Source organism: Diadema setosum, chromosome 5 (assembly GCF_964275005.1).
Source record: "Diadema setosum chromosome 5, eeDiaSeto1, whole genome shotgun sequence".
In the NCBI taxonomy this organism is placed as follows: domain Eukaryota; kingdom Metazoa; phylum Echinodermata; class Echinoidea; order Diadematoida; family Diadematidae; genus Diadema; species Diadema setosum.
Genome location: NC_092689.1, coordinates 37,091,536 through 37,110,099, shown reverse-complemented (window position 1 = coordinate 37,110,099; position 18,564 = coordinate 37,091,536). Strand labels below are relative to the sequence as shown.

General features: G+C 40.0%; 2 protein-coding genes across 2 annotated transcripts in view; one reads left to right on the top strand and one right to left on the bottom strand.

Annotated features, from left to right (window-relative positions):
- Positions 1-1,123: 1,123 nt before the first annotated feature.
- On the bottom strand, positions 1,124-9,066 carry LOC140228884 (phosphonoacetaldehyde hydrolase-like). The gene is made up of 6 exons (XM_072309154.1): positions 8,985-9,066; positions 7,834-8,033; positions 6,885-7,041; positions 4,699-4,931; positions 3,141-3,212; positions 1,124-1,724 (listed from the first exon to the last, which is right to left on the bottom strand). Exons 1-6 carry the CDS (start codon positions 9,064-9,066, stop codon positions 1,536-1,538), a joined length of 933 nt encoding a protein of 310 aa, XP_072165255.1. The 3' UTR covers positions 1,124-1,535.
- Positions 9,067-16,936: 7,870 nt separating this feature from the next.
- LOC140229342 (ubiquitin carboxyl-terminal hydrolase 47-like) overlaps positions 16,937-18,564 on the top strand; it is a 45,135-nt gene continuing 43,507 nt past the window's right edge. The window contains exon 1 of the mRNA XM_072309625.1: positions 16,937-17,075. Coding sequence (XP_072165726.1) covers positions 17,037-17,075 — 39 coding nt within the window. The 5' untranslated portion in view covers positions 16,937-17,036. The remainder of the gene's footprint in view (positions 17,076-18,564) is intronic.

Genomic DNA, 18,564 nt, shown 5'->3' with positions numbered 1-18,564 from the left:
AGTTTCCCTGAATTTCCTTGTCTTAGTTTGTGTTTTCATATAACTAACACTGTGAGACTTACTCGCCCCAAAGTGCTCTCATGTCTTAGTAACCATGCAATAATGGTTTTGTACCAGAGCCGCCACCGTACAGGCGGCGAGGTAGTACACGTATTGTACGAAACCATTATTGCGTGATAACTGCATGCAGCCCCATACGCATAGCTAACTGCTACCAGCAGCCCCATACGCATAGCTAAATGGGGCTTCGCACTGTAGCTTACAGGATCATGACAGATTTAGTATCGCGGGTAAATATCAACTTAAAATCCAAAAATTTCTTCAATTTCAAGACTTACCAGTTAAGTTGAAGTATTAAAAACAGGCTTCGGGTAACGTTTGGTTTTGCCAATAGTCCCTTTCTGTTCGAATTGATGACTGAATGTGACTCGGTCGAGAGGACCTTGGGAGAGCTACACTGAATTGACGGCTAGCGCATGCGCACACAAACATCTTATCCGTTCATGGATTTGAAATTTGTTCGCATGTGATGTGTGCATATGCGCTGGCCGTAGTAATCAGTGTATGTAGCTCTCCCAAGGTCCTCTCGACCGAGTCACATTCAGTCATCAATTCGAACAGAAAGGGACTATTGGCAGAACCAAACGTTGCCCGAAGCCTGTTTTCAATACTTCAACTTAATTGGTAAGTCTTCAAATTGAAGAATTTTTGGATTTTAAGTTGATATTTACCCGCGATACTAAATCTGTCATGATCCTGAATGCTACAATGCGAAGCCCCATTACGCTATGCGTATGGGGCTGCTGGTCACTATGCGTATGGGGCTGCTGGTCGCAGGTAACTGCATGATTACTAAGACATGAGAGCACTTTGGGGCGAGTAAGTCTCACAGTGTTAATTATATGAAAGGTACTTTAACCTGAAACACGGAAATTCAGGGAAACTTTTGAGGTACCAAAACTTTTTATTATCTTTAATATGCAAAATTTGGGTTCACGGTTTAAAATATGTTTAATGCACTTAATAACTTTAGACCATTTGATAAATGTCAAGCACCACTTTTGTAGCATACATTTCTATTTCTCAAATCATCAGTCAAAAAGTACAACCTATCAAAACCCACCTCACACTTTATATGCAAAACACATAAGGGTACCGCCATGCAAAGGACTTCGCTTTTGCTACATGACAGATACACCACTCATAAACATATATCACAACTTTTTCAATCCCAAAAATTCCTGCAGACTCCACAAAAGGACAACTTTGGTGCAATCTTGTATTTTTATCAGATAAACAAGTCTTCCCTTGCCTGGAGGTCCCGTTTGAATATACACTTCAAGAGAAATGAAGGTGATCAATGCATTTAATGATTGTACATCATTTATGGAATGCTAAGCTTCACATTGACATGATAACTTTTTATACTCTTTCTAAAAAATCATCAGCACCAACAGCACACGTGGCATAGTCCTGTGTACACTATTCATACTGGCGTTTCACAATACGGACAGGAAGTGGCTTGCAAATAGGGATCACGGCTTTTCGCCGATAGACAGCCGCCGATTGATGTCGTCGATGACAGGAAGTATATCCCTGACGGAGTCAATGACGTAGTGCGCTCCGCTGTCGATGAGGACCTTGTAGGCATGCTTCACGCGACTTGCGTATTCGTTTTGCGGCATCTCAAGGAGCTCCGTCTCAGTTGCCCCCATGTAATTGCCCTAAAAAGAGAGCGGAAAGAAGAATGGCATTAAAGCAAGGCTGAGTAGGTGGCGGCATATTTGTATAAAATTTTATGTTTCCTTGTGTATACCTGACTGTACAGCAATATCTATGTAATGATACATTGGGATGTGGGGTAATCAACTTTTACGCTTCCCTTGCTTTGTATATCAGGCAAGGAGTGAGAAAATGCTGACAAATGAATCTAGAAAAATTAGTAACATTTTGCAGAACAAGGAAACTACACAGTTCGGTGCTTGTTGGGGAAAAGCTGTAGAAGTGGGAAGACAGATATTGATTCTCAGAATCTAAATAATTTCAATAATTTTTTCAGGTGCGAAATGTTTTGCAAGAAAGAAATTTGAGCCTTCACATGACTGATACCAACCCACAATAAATCCAATATTTTTGTATGTATCATAAAGGTTAGTCAGATAAAATTTAGCAAGTGGATAGACATAATCTTGTGATAGTGGCCCATTTGCAATGTTCTCCTGAGAGCAGAACATTCTTGGGAATGTTCTACTCTAGAACAGCTATGTGTAAACAAATGGCAAACAAACAAGCAGCACTTAAAAAGATTAGGTCGTATATTTTAAGTATGCATTGCATGCATGATCAAGTACTATGACAGCGAGGCTGCGTAAAGCAAACAGCTACACAGACTTATCAATGTGCACAGCAAGGTTGTAGAGCATTTGACACATGCTAGCTCGTGATACTCAAAATGGTTAACATGCAAACTTCAAGATGAAGTATTTGTTTCTTTGATGGACCCAACTTTTCTGACAGATGAAGACTTTTGTAAAAAATGTGCAGAAATGCTGTAATATGGCATGCTATAACAGGGAGATTATAAGTTACTCAGCCTTCATCTCAGGACTCCTGATCATCCAAAATGAGCATTTAAAACCCTCTGATTAGATCATTTTGATTGTTCCCTCCCACACCAGTATATGTATTGTTTACCAGATGAGCCTCTATCAACTCATGTGGGCCATGTTCATTGGTACTTTCATGGTGCAATGTTTTATATTTTTCATACAGCTTCAACACAAGGTTGAGGCAGAATAAAATAGCCATGCTCTTGCTGTAATTCCTATGGTACACTAAGTCGTATGTATGAATTCAATCCATTGCCTTGTCATTGAACCTCTGAAGAATTGTGCTCACTAGCAAACAAATTCACACTATCTTGTATCTTGTGTTACTGCAGTCACTACTCCTACCATAAATCCAGAAAGATTCCCAGTATCAAACCACTACCATTAAATGCACTGTGGAGATAAAATACTTTTGCGTGCACTTTACCTTCACAAATTTTGGCTCCTCACAAAAATTTGGAAAAGTTTTATAATTGCGAAAAATGTCCAGTTTTACAGTATCAAACTGTGAGAAGGGATTGATAGACTCACTGTTTTTGCCACTCCAACAGTCCAGCAGCCACCGGACAAACCCTCCATAATCCCACTCACGGTATCATCCACCTATTGAGAGACAAAAATACATCAGGCACTGATATCAGATTCAAGCTATCATCAACACTATCTTGGACTCCAAATGACAGTCTCAAATTTGTTCAATAAGATGACAAAAATTTCAGAGCAGTTCATTACATGTATCATATCTTTTTTTTTAATGATTACCATCAATCAGAAAGCAATGATGAAATACACATGTACCTAAAAATATGCAAGTGTCCAGAATAAGTTCTGTTTTCAAAAGCCACCATGAAAAGATTCTGTAGTTTGATTTTCTTTTGAAATCATGTTCAAAAACATAATTTGAAGTCTGGACAAGTGAGGTTCTGACAACAAATATGATTTTACATCAAATATTTTGCAATCATATATGTTGTACAGATACCAGTTCACACAAAAATATATAACCTACCAGCAGGAGTATACATAACTACACCAATGTATGAACTACACCCCCTACCTGGCCACTTTAAAGAATAAATAATTAAATAAATAAGTACATGTTATGTTGGAGCTTCAATACCTAAAATTCGTAAGAATGCATTTCCATTTTGTTCAAAATAGAACCTATACAGAAATATGTTGCTTATAAGATTCTAGCTTTGAATACAGTCCTAAAACTAAAAACATGTTAAACTGCACAATTAACCCGTTGAAGATGAATCCTGAGAATACTGAAGCAGGCGTGTATCAATGCATGTTACAGCAAAATCAGTCCATCCTCAACAGGTTAAGACATTTGCCTCTTACACAGAGCTGTTGTCTTTATAAGCTCTGTTTGATAATTGTATGACTCAGGTCTGTAGAGGGCAGCATATAATTAATAAGTTCATAATAACACATGACATTTGTGATTCATTTGAGTTTTGTTCACTTGTAAACATACTCTGCTCCACCACTTGTGTTTGTGCAATCACAATCATGCTTATGGAGATTTCCAGTAACATCTACATGAGCTCCATCAACAATAAATGCATTGAATTTGTTTATACATCCTCTTCAAATGTATGCTTATCAGCAATTTCTGCTCTTCAAATACACTTAATGTGGTTAGAAAAGTTGTTAGTCCAGAACATTTGGATAGTAAAAGATGTTTACACCCTGCCATTTGGAACAAATTTTGCTCATTCTCTCACAAATCAGATTACATTCTAGGTCTTTTGTTGACAGTATGGAAATTCGGGCAAGATATGTCATAATTACATAACAAAAACAGCTACTTAGACAAGTCCAAGGAGGATAATTATCAGCAGATTTACTAAAATCTTAACCCGTTGAGGACGAGTCCCAAGTATACTCGGGCAAGCGTCTACGGGAAATGCATGTTGTTGCAAAATCAAACCGTCCTCAACGGGTTAATGCTCACAACTTCATTTTTATCCTATATCACTCATGTTTTCAAAGATCTTTCCATTGTTACTTCTCTTGCCTTGACTAGACATGACTGCCTTTGTAGGATAATCTTCTTTTTAAACTCTTTCTCGCAGGTTACCTTGACAACCGCCTCCACTGGGTTGATGTTGAGCTCCATCATATTCAGAAAGAGCATGTTCGGAGTGGGCCTCGCCTCCTTGACCTTGTCCGCCGTGGCGCAGAAATCTGGCTCGAACCCCTGCTGCGCTGCCATGGGAACCAGATGTTCCATTATTTGACTTGGGAAGCCAGTTGACGTTCCGATCTTCAGTTGGTACTCGTCTCTCAGGCATTGTACTGTGTCTGGAATACCTGACGGTCATGACAAATGAAGCAATGACAAACTGAACAATTTGCTCCTAACTCAGGGATGCTAACCTTGCAAACAATATTGCAGTATTCAGAGTGCTGGAGAGGCATACCTTTGGTGGAAAAACAGTATTTTTTTAACCTTTTTTGCAATTAAAGGTACAGTGCACTCCTCTTGTAATGAACATGGTTATAACAAGATTCCGGTTACAACGAAATAAAAATTCAGGCCACAACATTATCCTCTCTATATTTTTTTAATTGTTTATTTGTTTGGTTATAACGAAATTCGAAATAACGAAAGAAAATTGCCGGTCCCGAGGACTTCGTTATAAGGGGAATACACTGTACCATTTACCATTGGGAGCAGTGATTTAAAAAATGTTTGAGTTATCACATTGAATGCATATGTGTAGGTCAGTTTTATCACAAAACATCTCACCATATAAAAATTTTGCAACAAAGGCTAAAATATAAGGAGATATCACTATTTTTCTCAATAAACCATAACTGCAGATGGTTTATTCTAGAAACAATTCTATTATAACTATTGCTCACATTTTGTATTTCAACAATATTAACATTGGTTATACTGATTAACACTTTTACATCGGTTGATTCTTTCTCTAACCCACATTTTATAATTATTTGAAAGCACTAAAGCTGGGTTTTTGTTTCATCTGCAAAATGGTTAATAGCGTCTTTAATAGACATGTGTAGTAATATGATTTGGGAAAAACAGTATTTTCCATGAGGCCTGCAATATTTTTGGAAACAAACAATACAAAATACTGCAAGAAGGCGACAGTCTGCATATATCTTTGCTCACTAATTTTTATGTCTGCACACTTGGTTGTACCATTCTAAGCTATCTTACTACCAGGTAGTTCTCAGTTCATCCCTCTGAAGACCGTGTTGTACTAAGTGACTTGGGACAGACCCAACCAGCAGTAACAATGCCATAGTCCCATACAGAGACCATTGTGCTACAAAGTGATAAGGGGATTATACAACCCCTTATCACTGAAACTTGGCTTTTGTCAGGGTAGCTGCAACAATTAGCAAATAAGGCACACTGTGAGTTAGAATACACACGAGTCCATAGTTGCACTGTAGTCTCTTCTGGAATTCCTTCTATATACAGGTCAAGACTATATCTACAGACAACAGATAACCCACGATTTTAGAAAATCACATATTAACTTTAACATCACAATACTAGTCTGTCAGAGAGATATGATATTGACGTTCCACAGCAAAATATGTGACTACTGCAACGAAATGCACTGATATTGACTACTGCAACGAAATGCACTGATATTGACTGACATAACATTGACCATTACGAATGTTCTGGCCAAGGATTTGAATTATCTTTGAGGGACTACCTTCAGAAGCAATAAAAAAAACTGGGCCACATAAATGACTAACATGTTGAATTTCCTGATGGGCAGAGTTGCAGCACGCACTAATTAAAGTTGGTACTGTGACCCATTCATAAGCACTGTTAAAGTGTAAGGTGTAACTGTTTGGGTAGCCTAGGTGTATGATAGAATAATGTTTAAGAGGAAAATAACAACACTAAGGTACATGTAATATAGTTATGATGAAGAATCATGATTCTGATAGTTGATGTTATGTAGCAGAAAGTGTCCTTCACAGGGTCTTGAACCTCTAACTACCAAGTCTGATACCACATACCCTGCAGAGTACACTAGTGCACTCCCACCACAATGAACACGGTTATAATGAAATTCCGGTTACAACGAAATAAAAATTCAGGCCGCAACATTACTTGTTTTATGTATTTTATTGTTTATTTGTTCGGTTATAACAAAATTTTGATATAACGAAAGAAAACTGCCCGTACGAAGGACTTCGTTATAACGGGAGTCCACTGTATAGGTAATTTATGTATGTGTGTGTGTGTATGTGTGACTCACAATGCACCCCTACCTTTGATCACACCGGCATGCTGGGCCAGCGCTTTGATCTGCTCGGGTACAAATGAACTGTACATCCTGTCGATGTCAGCCGTTGTAGCTGGTTTTCCATGCTTCTCTTTCCACAGACGACTGATGCGATCCATTTCAAGCATTTGGGCAATATGTGCCTGGAAAGGGGTTGTAATTCAACCAGAAGTCGGCATGTTGCAAGTGATATTATCAGATTCTGATATATATGAAGGTACCATACTGAGGTGGAAGAAGAAGAAGGAGAGGAGGAGGATCGAGAAAGAGGAGGAGGATGACGAGAAGGAGGAAGAGAAGGAGGAGGAGGAGGACAGGAGAATGACACTAATATTTTCAATAATTAGAAGATGATATTTTCTCAGGGTAGCCACTTAAGAGATATTACCACTCTAAAATCACTTAGATAACAACCTGGCGAGAAAAAACCCCACCATAATCAACTAACTTCAAAAGGCACTTTCTCCTTGATATTAATTTATCCTCAAACACAGCATAATATAAATTATATATACAATGTAGTTCCACTATCATTCAGCTTTTCATCTGAACTCCAAAGTTTGTTTGTGGGTTTTTTTCTCAAGCAAGATATAATGAGAAGATGACAGCTAGAGAAATATTATTTCACCTAGCCCAGCATAAACCTCTTCCAATGAAACAGATCTCTGCCCATCAGGAAATGGGCTGCTCTACTTCATCCAACCTCCTTCCAAAAGGCTACTGAAATACTGAAAACTTCCAAGTGCACCATATTATTTTGCACCAGGCCAATTACAGCAAACATCCCTTCTTTATGATTTGGCAGATGAGAGTTTTGCATCATCACTTTGTAAGTATTTGCACATTCTTAGTTTTTGTGTTACTTCACTGAATAGATACATTTTCCCCGCTGCGAGATAGTCAGTGGTTACAGGATGTGGCTGCCATGCACTCACCCGTTTGTGAGCTCCCATCGGTGCTCTGACCTCCTCATCCAGCACTTGGATGCCCTCAGATTTGAAGACGTTGGTGAACGCCCTGACAGGTGCGAAGACACCACAGTCCACCACCGTTCCGGCCCAGTCAAAAACTATCATCTTGACCCTGCCTCTGTACTGGTAAACCTTGCGGTATTCCATTTGAGGATTGGTCCACACTGCTTTTCAGAAGATGCCAGAAGTACAAAAAAAAAAAAAAAAAAAAAAAGCATGCTCATATGAGATATAATTTTGTTGATGCTCAATTTTCACTCACATGATCGTAGCTTTACATACAATGAAAATATGAACTTGGCTCTATTCTTTTTGAGAAGTCTGATTTGTTTCTAGTAAAAAAAAAAGAAAAGAAAAAGCTTCCTTCTCCCCACCCTCTTCTAAGTCATTCAGACAAAGAATAAGCAATACATACATCACCTCTACCCCTACTAGTCTGATTATAACCTCGGGGCGCTGAAACATGTTAGGGTTGCTGATGTGGTTACTCTACAGCTGATATAGGTTCTGGTATAAGCTTGTCTGATGTAATAGACTAGCGGGTACCAAAAAAAAAAAAAAATACCTAAGAAGAAAACGCAAACCAATCAAATTGACTAGATAATTACCCACTATGGCACTGTTGAATACACTTGGATTACTACTTTCATCTTCAAGATTTATATTCCTGTTTATATGATAAAATTAACATTTCATATAGAGTCTATGCTTCATCAATGAAAGAAGGAAGCTTGTGAATTAATAAATGGATTTTTGTTCAATATGAAGTCCAATACTTTTCATTTTGAATGCTTGTTATGAACCCAGCATCGCATAGCACGCACGGGACATTGCAGAACGTTTATCCCTCGTATATTTATATGCAAAGCAAAAGCACAGGAATGACGATACGTTACCCTGTCCCGAAATCCCAGATGAAGCCATACTGGTTATCACAGTCAACTGAGCATTACACAGCTCAACTTGAGGTGCAAATTTGTCGTCAAACGCTGGCTGTTACCAATATGAGTAAATGCAGGCTCAGTTATCACACGCCGAACATAAGCAAGTAACATTCGCCATTCCATGCCAGACCCTTGTACAGTGATGCACCAGTTTCCAGGTGTACACTGTACACACGGGGTACTTCGGCTGGCTGGCGCTGGAGAACCCAGTCCACATTGTTTTATCTCCAGGGGGCGGGGCAGTGGGTGTCATCTTTGTACTCGCTGGATCGGACAGTATTCCTCGGTCTGCCAGATGTAATGTATTACGTACAGCTTCGCATAGTGCTTCTTCGAAGAGGGAAGGTAGATGGGAATTGAATAATATCTCCTAGAACACAGTTTGTTTTTTTTTTTTTCGGAAAGATAAAAAAGTCATGAAATTCAGTAGATATGCACTCTACTTTCCAGTTTATATGTTAGATCATAACCATGATTATCAGTGGGGTATTATTTTTTATTTTTTCCCTGTATTCATTTTCTAAAATCTATTTATTTATATTCACGACTAGTATATTAAACAAAAAGAAATAAAACGTTCGACTACTTCAATCATTACTCTCCGTTTTACCGGAATGACAAAAACTTGGGAAATGTTTCCGAAACATATCCTACTCCACATATTCAGGGTATAGGCTTACAGATTTGATCAGTACAGCATGATTATCAGTGTCGGAAGTTTGAGGGAAGTCGGATAATCCATTCAAAATTTATGAGTATTTCAATAAAGTGTTTCTTAAATAGATAAGACTTAGTGTCTCACATCACTGGATGAGCAGGCTACCGTTGTATACAACGGTTTGTAATGTCATGATAAACGCGGATGAACAAGAATGAAGAACATTAAGGTTTAAGTATTTGAAAGAAATGAATTTAATTTCTACTACTAACGTTAAGTCGCTATGAAACTTTTTTTTTTCCAAATTCAGGGCTATTAGACACACTGCTATTACTTCTATCATAGACATTTTTTAAGAGAAATCCAAACATAAAACCTACGTTTAAGTATACATTTACTCCACTCGTTACAGACAAAGCACTTCATTGTACAGCCATTCTCCTTCCTTCTGATGCAGGGAAAGGCAAGAGCTCTTTCATCATCCAAGAAAAATTAAAATAAATGTGACACCTTCTTTAAATATGCATTTCTTGTTGCGCTACTTTGACATCACGAAGTTGTAGCCTCCTTATCCATCCATGATGGCACATAGATTTGACCAAAAAACATACAAACAAACAAAAACACACACAAATTATTAACACAGCACACAGATCAAATTATGTGTCGATTCCAGTGGCGGATGGGGGGGGGGGGGGCGCCCCTCTTTATTTATTTTTTTTCGGGGGGGGGGGGTCAAAACAAAAGAATTAAACAAAAAGAAAAATGGGGGGGGGGGCGTGCGCCCCCTTTAATTTTGCAAAGGCGTCACCCCTTTGAAGGCGCCACCCCTTTGAATTTTGCAAAGGCGCCACCCCTGTGGATCTGCCCTAGCTGGATTCTATCATATACGACAACCACAGTGACAAGGCTCTGTCCGAGCTGCGAACAATAAACCTTCAGTCCCGAAGCTTTTTTTTAGACCACAGCTCCTTAGCCATCATGCAATGAGATACGTATATGTAAGTCGATATCTGCATCATGGTGTTCTTTTATTTTGAGGTATACCGACCATGCATGCATTGCCCTTATTTCCCCTCCTGAGTGGTTCAAAGGTGCAACGGACCTTGTTCTTTTGACTTTTTTTTGTTTTTGTTTTTTGTTTGTTTTTGTTTGTTTGCTTTAATTTTTTTTTTTGTACTCGTTTGGCATAGTTCTCCTCATCCTGAGATTCCTCCATAAAGCTATAGGTCTGATGGAATAAACCTATAATGCCAAGCTCTCTTCCGAATTTTGTCACATCGTAATTCTCTAAATTGCGAAAAGAGTCTATACTTTTATGACGTTTTCACTAAGGAGCCCGGATCTTGGAGGGATTTCTTTGTTCTCCTGAGGTTGTATGATGATTATGATGATAATGACTACCTTTAACATTATCTATCATTATCATCAACACCACCGTTATTAGCATTATAATTCAAATAACAATATATTGTCGTCGGAAACTTGATTACTGTCATTACTATATATTGTCATCATTCGCCAAAATCAAGCTCATATCATTTTTTTTTTCCTTTATCGTCATCGTTACCAGACGGGATACACAGGCCCTATGTCTTCGGGTTTTGTTGAAATTGTTTATCTGCTTGTTTGTATTTTGCATTTTAAAAGAAACCAATACCCAAAGAGCAATGCTGATTGAGTGAAAGCAGCAACATTTTTGTATATAGTAAAGAACACAGCAGTGAATGTTTGAGGAAAATCGCACAATCCCGGAATAGGGACTTTAAAAAAAAGTTCACATGGTATGCTTTTTCAAGCACTTAAAAGGGGTCTTTTTTAGGGTGATTTAAATGTAATAAATTTTGATGAATTTTGGCGAGCGAGTGCAGCGAGCGAGCCGAAAATTTTTGTATTTCAGCTTACAAAACATGGAATTCTTGTCATTTTTGGTTATTAAATCTTCGAATTACAGTTCTAATCAAGATAAAGTGATGGCCTTATAAATAACGATTTATACCAACAGTGTTAAATCCCAACCCCAACCCGGTAGGAACTTAAAAAAGTCCACATGATACGCTTTTTCAAGCACTTAAAATGGGTCTTTTGAGGGTGATTTAAATGTAATGAATTTTGATAATTTTGGCGAGCGAGCGCAGCGAGCGAGCCGAAAATTTTTGTATTTCAGCTTACAAAACATGGAATTCTTGTAATTTTTTGGTTATTAAATCTTACAATTAATAATAATAATAGTGGCTTCTTATAAAGCGCTGAAGTCCATCAATAATGATGCTCATGGCGCAAGATATAGTGACGGCCTTATAGATAAAGATTTATACCAACAAACTGAGGACTTGAAAAATACTCCAAATTAGTACGAGCGAGTGAGCCGAAATTTGCATATTTTCGCGTCATCATTACGTTTTGTTCTTATCTCTTTTTTTTTTTTTTTGGATAAATTTTTGCGAGCGAGCGTAGCGAGCGAGCCGAAAAATTTTATATTTCAGCTTACAAAACATGGAATTCATGTTTTTGTTTTTACCTTGTTTGATTTGGTTTTTTGCCCCCCCCCCCCCCAAAAAAAAAAAAAAAAAAAAAAAAACCACCCCCCGCGTTTTGTTTTTTTTTTTCTTCTTCTTCTTCGTCGTTTTTTTTTTCTTCGTTTTTTTTTTTTCGCCCCAAGGAGTGGCGCCCGGGGCATCTGCCCCCTTGCCCTCCCCCCCCCCCCCCATACAGATACGCCACTGCATGCTGCAATACTGCATCAGGCTGAGTGCAACAGCTATAGGTTTAGGCCCCATGATAACTATGCGCAATTGTACTGATGATTTATTGTTTGAAATTTTCCCGTATTATTTGTGTCGAAATGATCCTTTTCGTCGTGTGAATTACACTTGTCTCACGGTGTTCCAAAGTGCTTTGGTAATTGGTATCACATTCAATTTATCGTTAGTATACCAAATGAATGACTACTTACTGCAAACTAAATGAATGAATGAATGAATGAATGAATGAATGAATGAATGAATGAATGAATGAATGAATGGATCAATGAATAAATAAATAAATAAATAAATAAATAAATATATATATATATATATATATATATATATATAATATATATATATAAGATTATACAATTGAATAAAAGTAAAAAGCTATAGATAAATAAATGATATTTATGACAGAGAGCAAATTTATAACGTGCTCCATTTCTCTACCACTGAGGTTGCAACTTTGACACAAAAGTTGGCCGACTCGTCACATGAATGATACCTTTTGTTTCAGTGCCAATCATTGATAAAACTCACTCCCTGTTCTCATGGCCAGTGATTATCTGGAAAAATGTAATCTACTGTCGGATGCCTGAATGCCAGTGCTTTTCCTGCGATCACTTCTATCATAATTCATTATTAATACCATGCCTCGCTACCAAACCAATACCTTGTTTCAATACTGCCCATCTCAGCATTCGCTCAAAGCTTCGATAAAGGAAAAATAATAACAAGTAAACCCCTCTCAACCATGTTGTTACCTGCATGGTCATGTCACGTAAGACAATACGGCTATGTATATTCTTTACATAACATGTAAAGAATATATATTATTCTAAACTTTACACTTATACATTAGGCATATATAGACCTACCAAATGTACAATTACCTACAATATACAGAGATATCAATCAGTAAGATCGAGAAATATCAAGGGTGTAAAACTCAATTATATCAATCACACTCTTAGCCCAGACGGACTGGGCTGCACTGGGAAATGAAACAAAACATCCTGTCATAATTGTAGTTTCCAAGGAAACAATGATCAGCATTATCTCCGGCATTATCTAAAGCCAACGGCGTAAATCCATACTGAGGAGTGGGGGGGATGGTCACCATCACCACGATTACAAGCCCATAACCGGACCGGCGCAGCCTTCTTTTTTCTTTTTTTTTTTGGGGGGGGGGGGGGGTGGGGGGTGGGGGGAGAAGCTTTGTGCCCCCCTCCCCCCCCCCCCACACACACACTTTACAGGGATCGGATGCCCACTCTTTTGCATGAAATATAAAGTGGGAGAAAAGTGGCAGCAACAACATAAAGACTTTTTGTTCTTGTTGCTTTTTTTTTTTTTTTTTTTTTTGCTTGTCAGACTACTTTCGGCGGAAAATCAGACCTTAAAAGTATGAAAACATTTTTTTTTTTTTTTTTGGAAATATCTGTGAGAGGGAGCGGAACGACCGAACGGGGGAAGGGTGTGTATGGGGGGGGGGGGGGGGGTATCCCTCTCCCACACGAGGAAGATTTTGCATTTCCAGACCTGAAATTCAGCGATCTGGTGCTCACTTGTGTTGAAAATTTTGTTTTCTTTTCTTTAAAAAACAATAAGAAAATGAAATATTCACAATATATTATTGAATGACAAAATCGTGGTATTTCAGCTCTTGCTGTGCGACATCACTGTGAAGGCCTACTAAATAATGGGGCCTATCATCGGCGTAGACAGGATTTGATCTTAGGAGGAGCGGTTATGTGAGGGAACGTATCAAGCGAGGGGGGTTTCCCCTCCTACGGTGAAATCTCTTTGCGCTGAAAATTTTGACATTTTTCAGTCCCAAAACTGCCGTTTGTAGCTATATTCATCGCTTTGGAAATTAAGGGGGGCACACCAGGCGCAACTGCTGTCAACCACTGGCAGCAACATCAGGAGAATGGCATAGCGATGAATGCGAGCGAGCGGAGCGAGCGAGCATGAAAATTTTAACATTTTACAGTCTAAAAACTGCCGTTTGTAGCTATACTTTTTCGCTTTGGAAATTAAGGGGCCGCATCAGGCGCAACTGCCGGCAATTACTGGCAGCAACATCAGAATGGCATAACGATTAAATGCGAGCGAGCGAAGCGAGTGAGCTTGAAATTTAATTTTTCCAGTCCCACATGTCCTTTGTGGCTGTACTAGTTTTTTTCGCTTTGGAAATTAAGGAGGGGGGGGGGGCGCACCGGGCGAAAACTGCTGGCAATTACTGGCAGCAACATCAGGAGAATGGCATAATGATTAAATGCGAGCGAGCGAAGCGAATGCGCTTTAAAATTTTGACATTTTCCAGTCCCAAAAACTGTCGTTTGTGGCTGTATTTTTTCGCTTTGGAAATTAAGGGGGCGCACCGGGCAAAAACTGTTGGCAATTACTGCAGCAACATCAGGAGAATGGCATGGCTGTTAAATGCGAGCGAGCGAAGCGAGCGAGCTTCAAATTTTGACATTTGACAGTCCCCAAACTGCCGTTTGTAGCTATATTTTTCGCTTTGGAAATTAAGGGGCGCACCGGGCGAAAACTGCTGGCAATTACTGGCAGCAACATCAGGAGAATGGAATAATAATTAAATGCGAGCGAGCGAAGCGAGCGAGCTTCAAAAATTTGACATTTACAGTCCCCAAACTGCCGTTTGTAGCTATATTTTTCGCTTTGGAAATTAAGGGGGGCGCACCTGCTCGCAATCACTGGCAGCAACATCAGGAGAATGGCATAGCGATTAAATGCGAGCGAGCGAAGCGAGCGAGCTTGAAAATTTTGACATTTTACAGTCTAAAAACTGCCGTTTGTAGCTATACTTTTTCGTTTTGGAAATTTAGGGGGCACACCGAGTGCAACTGCCGGCAATTACTGGCAGCAACATCAGGAGAATGGCATACTGATTAAATGCTAGCGAGCGAAGCGAATGAGCTTGAAAATTTTGACATTTTCCAGTCCTAAAAACTGTCGTTTGTAGCTATACTTTCGCTTTGGAAATTAAGGGGGGCGCACCGGGTGCACCTGCTGTCAATCACTGGCAGCAACATCAGAAGAATGGCATAGCGGTTAAATGCGAACGATCGAAGCGAGCGAGCTTCAAAATTTTGACATTAATTGACAGTCCAAAACTGCCGTTTGTAGCTATATTTTTCGCTTTTGAAATTAAGGGGGCGCACCGGGCGAAAACTGCTGGCAATTACTGGCAGCAACATCAGGAGAATGGAATAATAATGAAATGCGAGCGAGCGAAGCGAGCGAGCTTCAAAATTTTGACATTTTACAGTCCAAAAACTGCCGTTTGTATATTTTTCGCTTTGGAAATTAAGGGGGGCGTACCTGCTCACAATCACTGGCAGCAACATCAGGAGAATGGCATAGCGATTAAATGCGAGCGAGCGGAGCGAGCGAGCTTGAAAATTTGACATTTTACAGTCTAAAGACTGCCGTTTGTAGCTATACTTTTTCGTTTTGGAAATTTAGGGGGCACAACGAGTGCAACTGCCGGCAATTACTGGCAGCAACATCAGGAGAATGGCATAGCGGTTGAATGCGAGCGAGCGGAGCGAGCGAGCTTGAAAATTTTGACATCTTACAGTCCAAAAACTGCCGTTTGTAGCTATATTTTTCGCTTTTGTTTGTCCCACTTTTATTTGAGAACCACCCCCCCCCCCCATCGACGCCTCTATACACATTTGGTTGCTTTTGTTAAGTGAAAGATCTGCTGCACACTCTTTGATAAATTAGGGAATATACGTCTATGTCAAAAGTGTACAAAGTTTATCCCTTATCCTGTATAGCGGACCTTTTGCATGTTCATGATTGCAATACAACGATCTTGTGCATATAGTTCTGGCGATATTTGGACAATTTTCCATTAAGAAAGTTCGAGAGTTGTCCTCATCTCGGGAATTGCTTGGGGGATAAATGATTTGTCTGTCTAAACACTTCCTTTGGGGCGGGGGCAAATGCCCCTTTGCCCCCCCCCCCCCCCCCCCATAGATTCGACGTCCCTGATCTTCCCTTGGTATGCCATAGATGTATCCTGACTGAGTCATCAGTCACTGTCGTTTCTCAGGAATGATTCAGGAAATGGAGGGATTCAATTATGGCGATAAAGTTGTTGTTATTGTTTGTTTGTATGTTTTCGTACATATTTTGCAGATGGTCCCCAGTTACTCGCGTCATAGCATGTTTACATGTAGACCTATACTATTTGACGTTGTCAACGCCTGAGCCATACCTTACAGTGTATGTCGATGTTACTTTCTTCGCGAGCGAGCGAAGCGAGCGAGCGCTTGAGAAAGTTATACATTTTCCTACAAGATAGAATACTGTTCAGCTCTGTTACCTGTCTGAAGGCCGGCGTACAAACGTCACGCAATATGCCAAAATTGATACAATCACATTTCTGCTTCCTCCATTTTTCCCCTCAAAATTCAGGGGGGGATGATTGTACAGGCCATCCCCCCCTCCTCCATTTCAGGGGGGGATATATCCCCCCCATCCGCCCCGGGATTTACGCCCATGTCTAAAGCACGAGATGCTATCTCTTGTTAGTTAATCGTTTCTTTGAAGTGTTGTGTTCGTTGCGAGTCTGTCTCGACCGAAGACTCCTAAAGTGATACCTCGTCGAGAGGAAAAAGTAGTTTGACCCCGGAAGCGGAATTCAAGGGTTATCTGCTCGACATTATTTACCTGATCTTCACGTTGACATGTTTTGGTGGAAAATCACACACTTTATTCCTCTCCCGGTTCGAAATTGATTGAGCAAGCACCATTTCAGAAGATACTTCTGAAAGAATGGTACCGATAGATAGCAGTCAGCTTGTTCCAACTGACGTAAGTTGTGAAAATCTGTTCTTATTTTGTGTCGGGATTTTAAGATTTATTTCGGTGATTGCGTGTTGCAATCGAGCGGGGGCTACAGATAGGCAAAAGCTAAAGGCTGACTCACGCTTCGCTGTGCTGTGTGACGGGGGTGGCGATGGTAGTGTGCATGCTGCACTGATGCGATGACTGGTGGATTTTGCCGTGCTATGACACAATGTGACTAAACCGATCAATACGGGCTGGTTACTTGTTACTTGTTGAAATAACAATTTGGTCATACGGACGGATGACAAAGTTAATGTTTATCTATCTTTAGTATTTAGCGATCTTATCCCCTCCTCACCCAATGCAGTGTCATGTCAGTAGACGTAGACTCAACACTCGGCAGTCGGTAAACATGGTAAATTTAGATGTAGGCTAACTATACACAGCCCAGTCGCCGCTGTACATACGTAGCGCGACAGGGCTGTACCAACGAAGCTCCAAACACGAAGAGGGTCCAACGATAGCATGCGATCGGATTGAATTTTGATACTTTAGATCATTTTTTTTGTCACTTCAAACTCATCTGACGAACAAAATGATAATGAGACTTCATATCTATGCTATGAATATTGAAATTTAGATTTGATAACTTACCTAAAATGATGGTTATATGCAGCATGTGTGAACGGTTCACGAACGGTACATCGTCTTTCACTTCCGATATCCGGGAGGTCACATGATCTGAATGCCCTTTCAAAAGGTCGCGCTGTCGACCGTGCTGCTACACCAACACTCAAGCAGCGCATCGCACGCACGCAAAAGATTTCCGCAGAGATCAAGGCGCCATTTTGAATTCTGCAACGATGAACCCTGACGGTGTTAGGGAATCCGCCAGAAAGTATCATTTTTTGGTTCCACGGACTTATCACGAGGGCTCTCAATGGACTTACGAACCTTCTGTAATACAAGCATGCACTTAAGGTGAGTAATGTTTGGTAACGTGTACATTGTTTATAAAGAACGTATAAATTTTCATAAGTTTTGTAGTTGTGTTGTGGTTCCCCACTTTGTAGGTGCCCGCTCGTTGGTCAGACGCTGTATTCGCGTAGCGTATTAACAGCGTCTGGTCGGGCTAGATGTAGGCCTAAACAACCGCAGGGGTGATTTCAAGTTCGGTGCTAGTGCTAGTGCTAGTGCTAGTGCTATCTCAGCACTAGCACCGGCGATAAAACCGAACTTGAAATCACGTCGTTTTTCCAGTAGTTGGTGCTGGGCTCGGTGTTGAATGTCGTCTGCTGAACCGAGCTCCGCCGTTTTTGTTAGCGATTTACGACGTATGTGCTTTTTCTCCATTGACTAACACTAGCCCCTAAGGATTAACATTTTCTTCATTTCAAGTTCGGTGCTGGTGTTAGCGTTGCCGTACGAGAGTCACGTTCACGTCCATAATAGATGCACGTTGTACGTGCAAAGTCTGTGCTAATGCAGTGGTCGCCCACGTAACGTACACGAA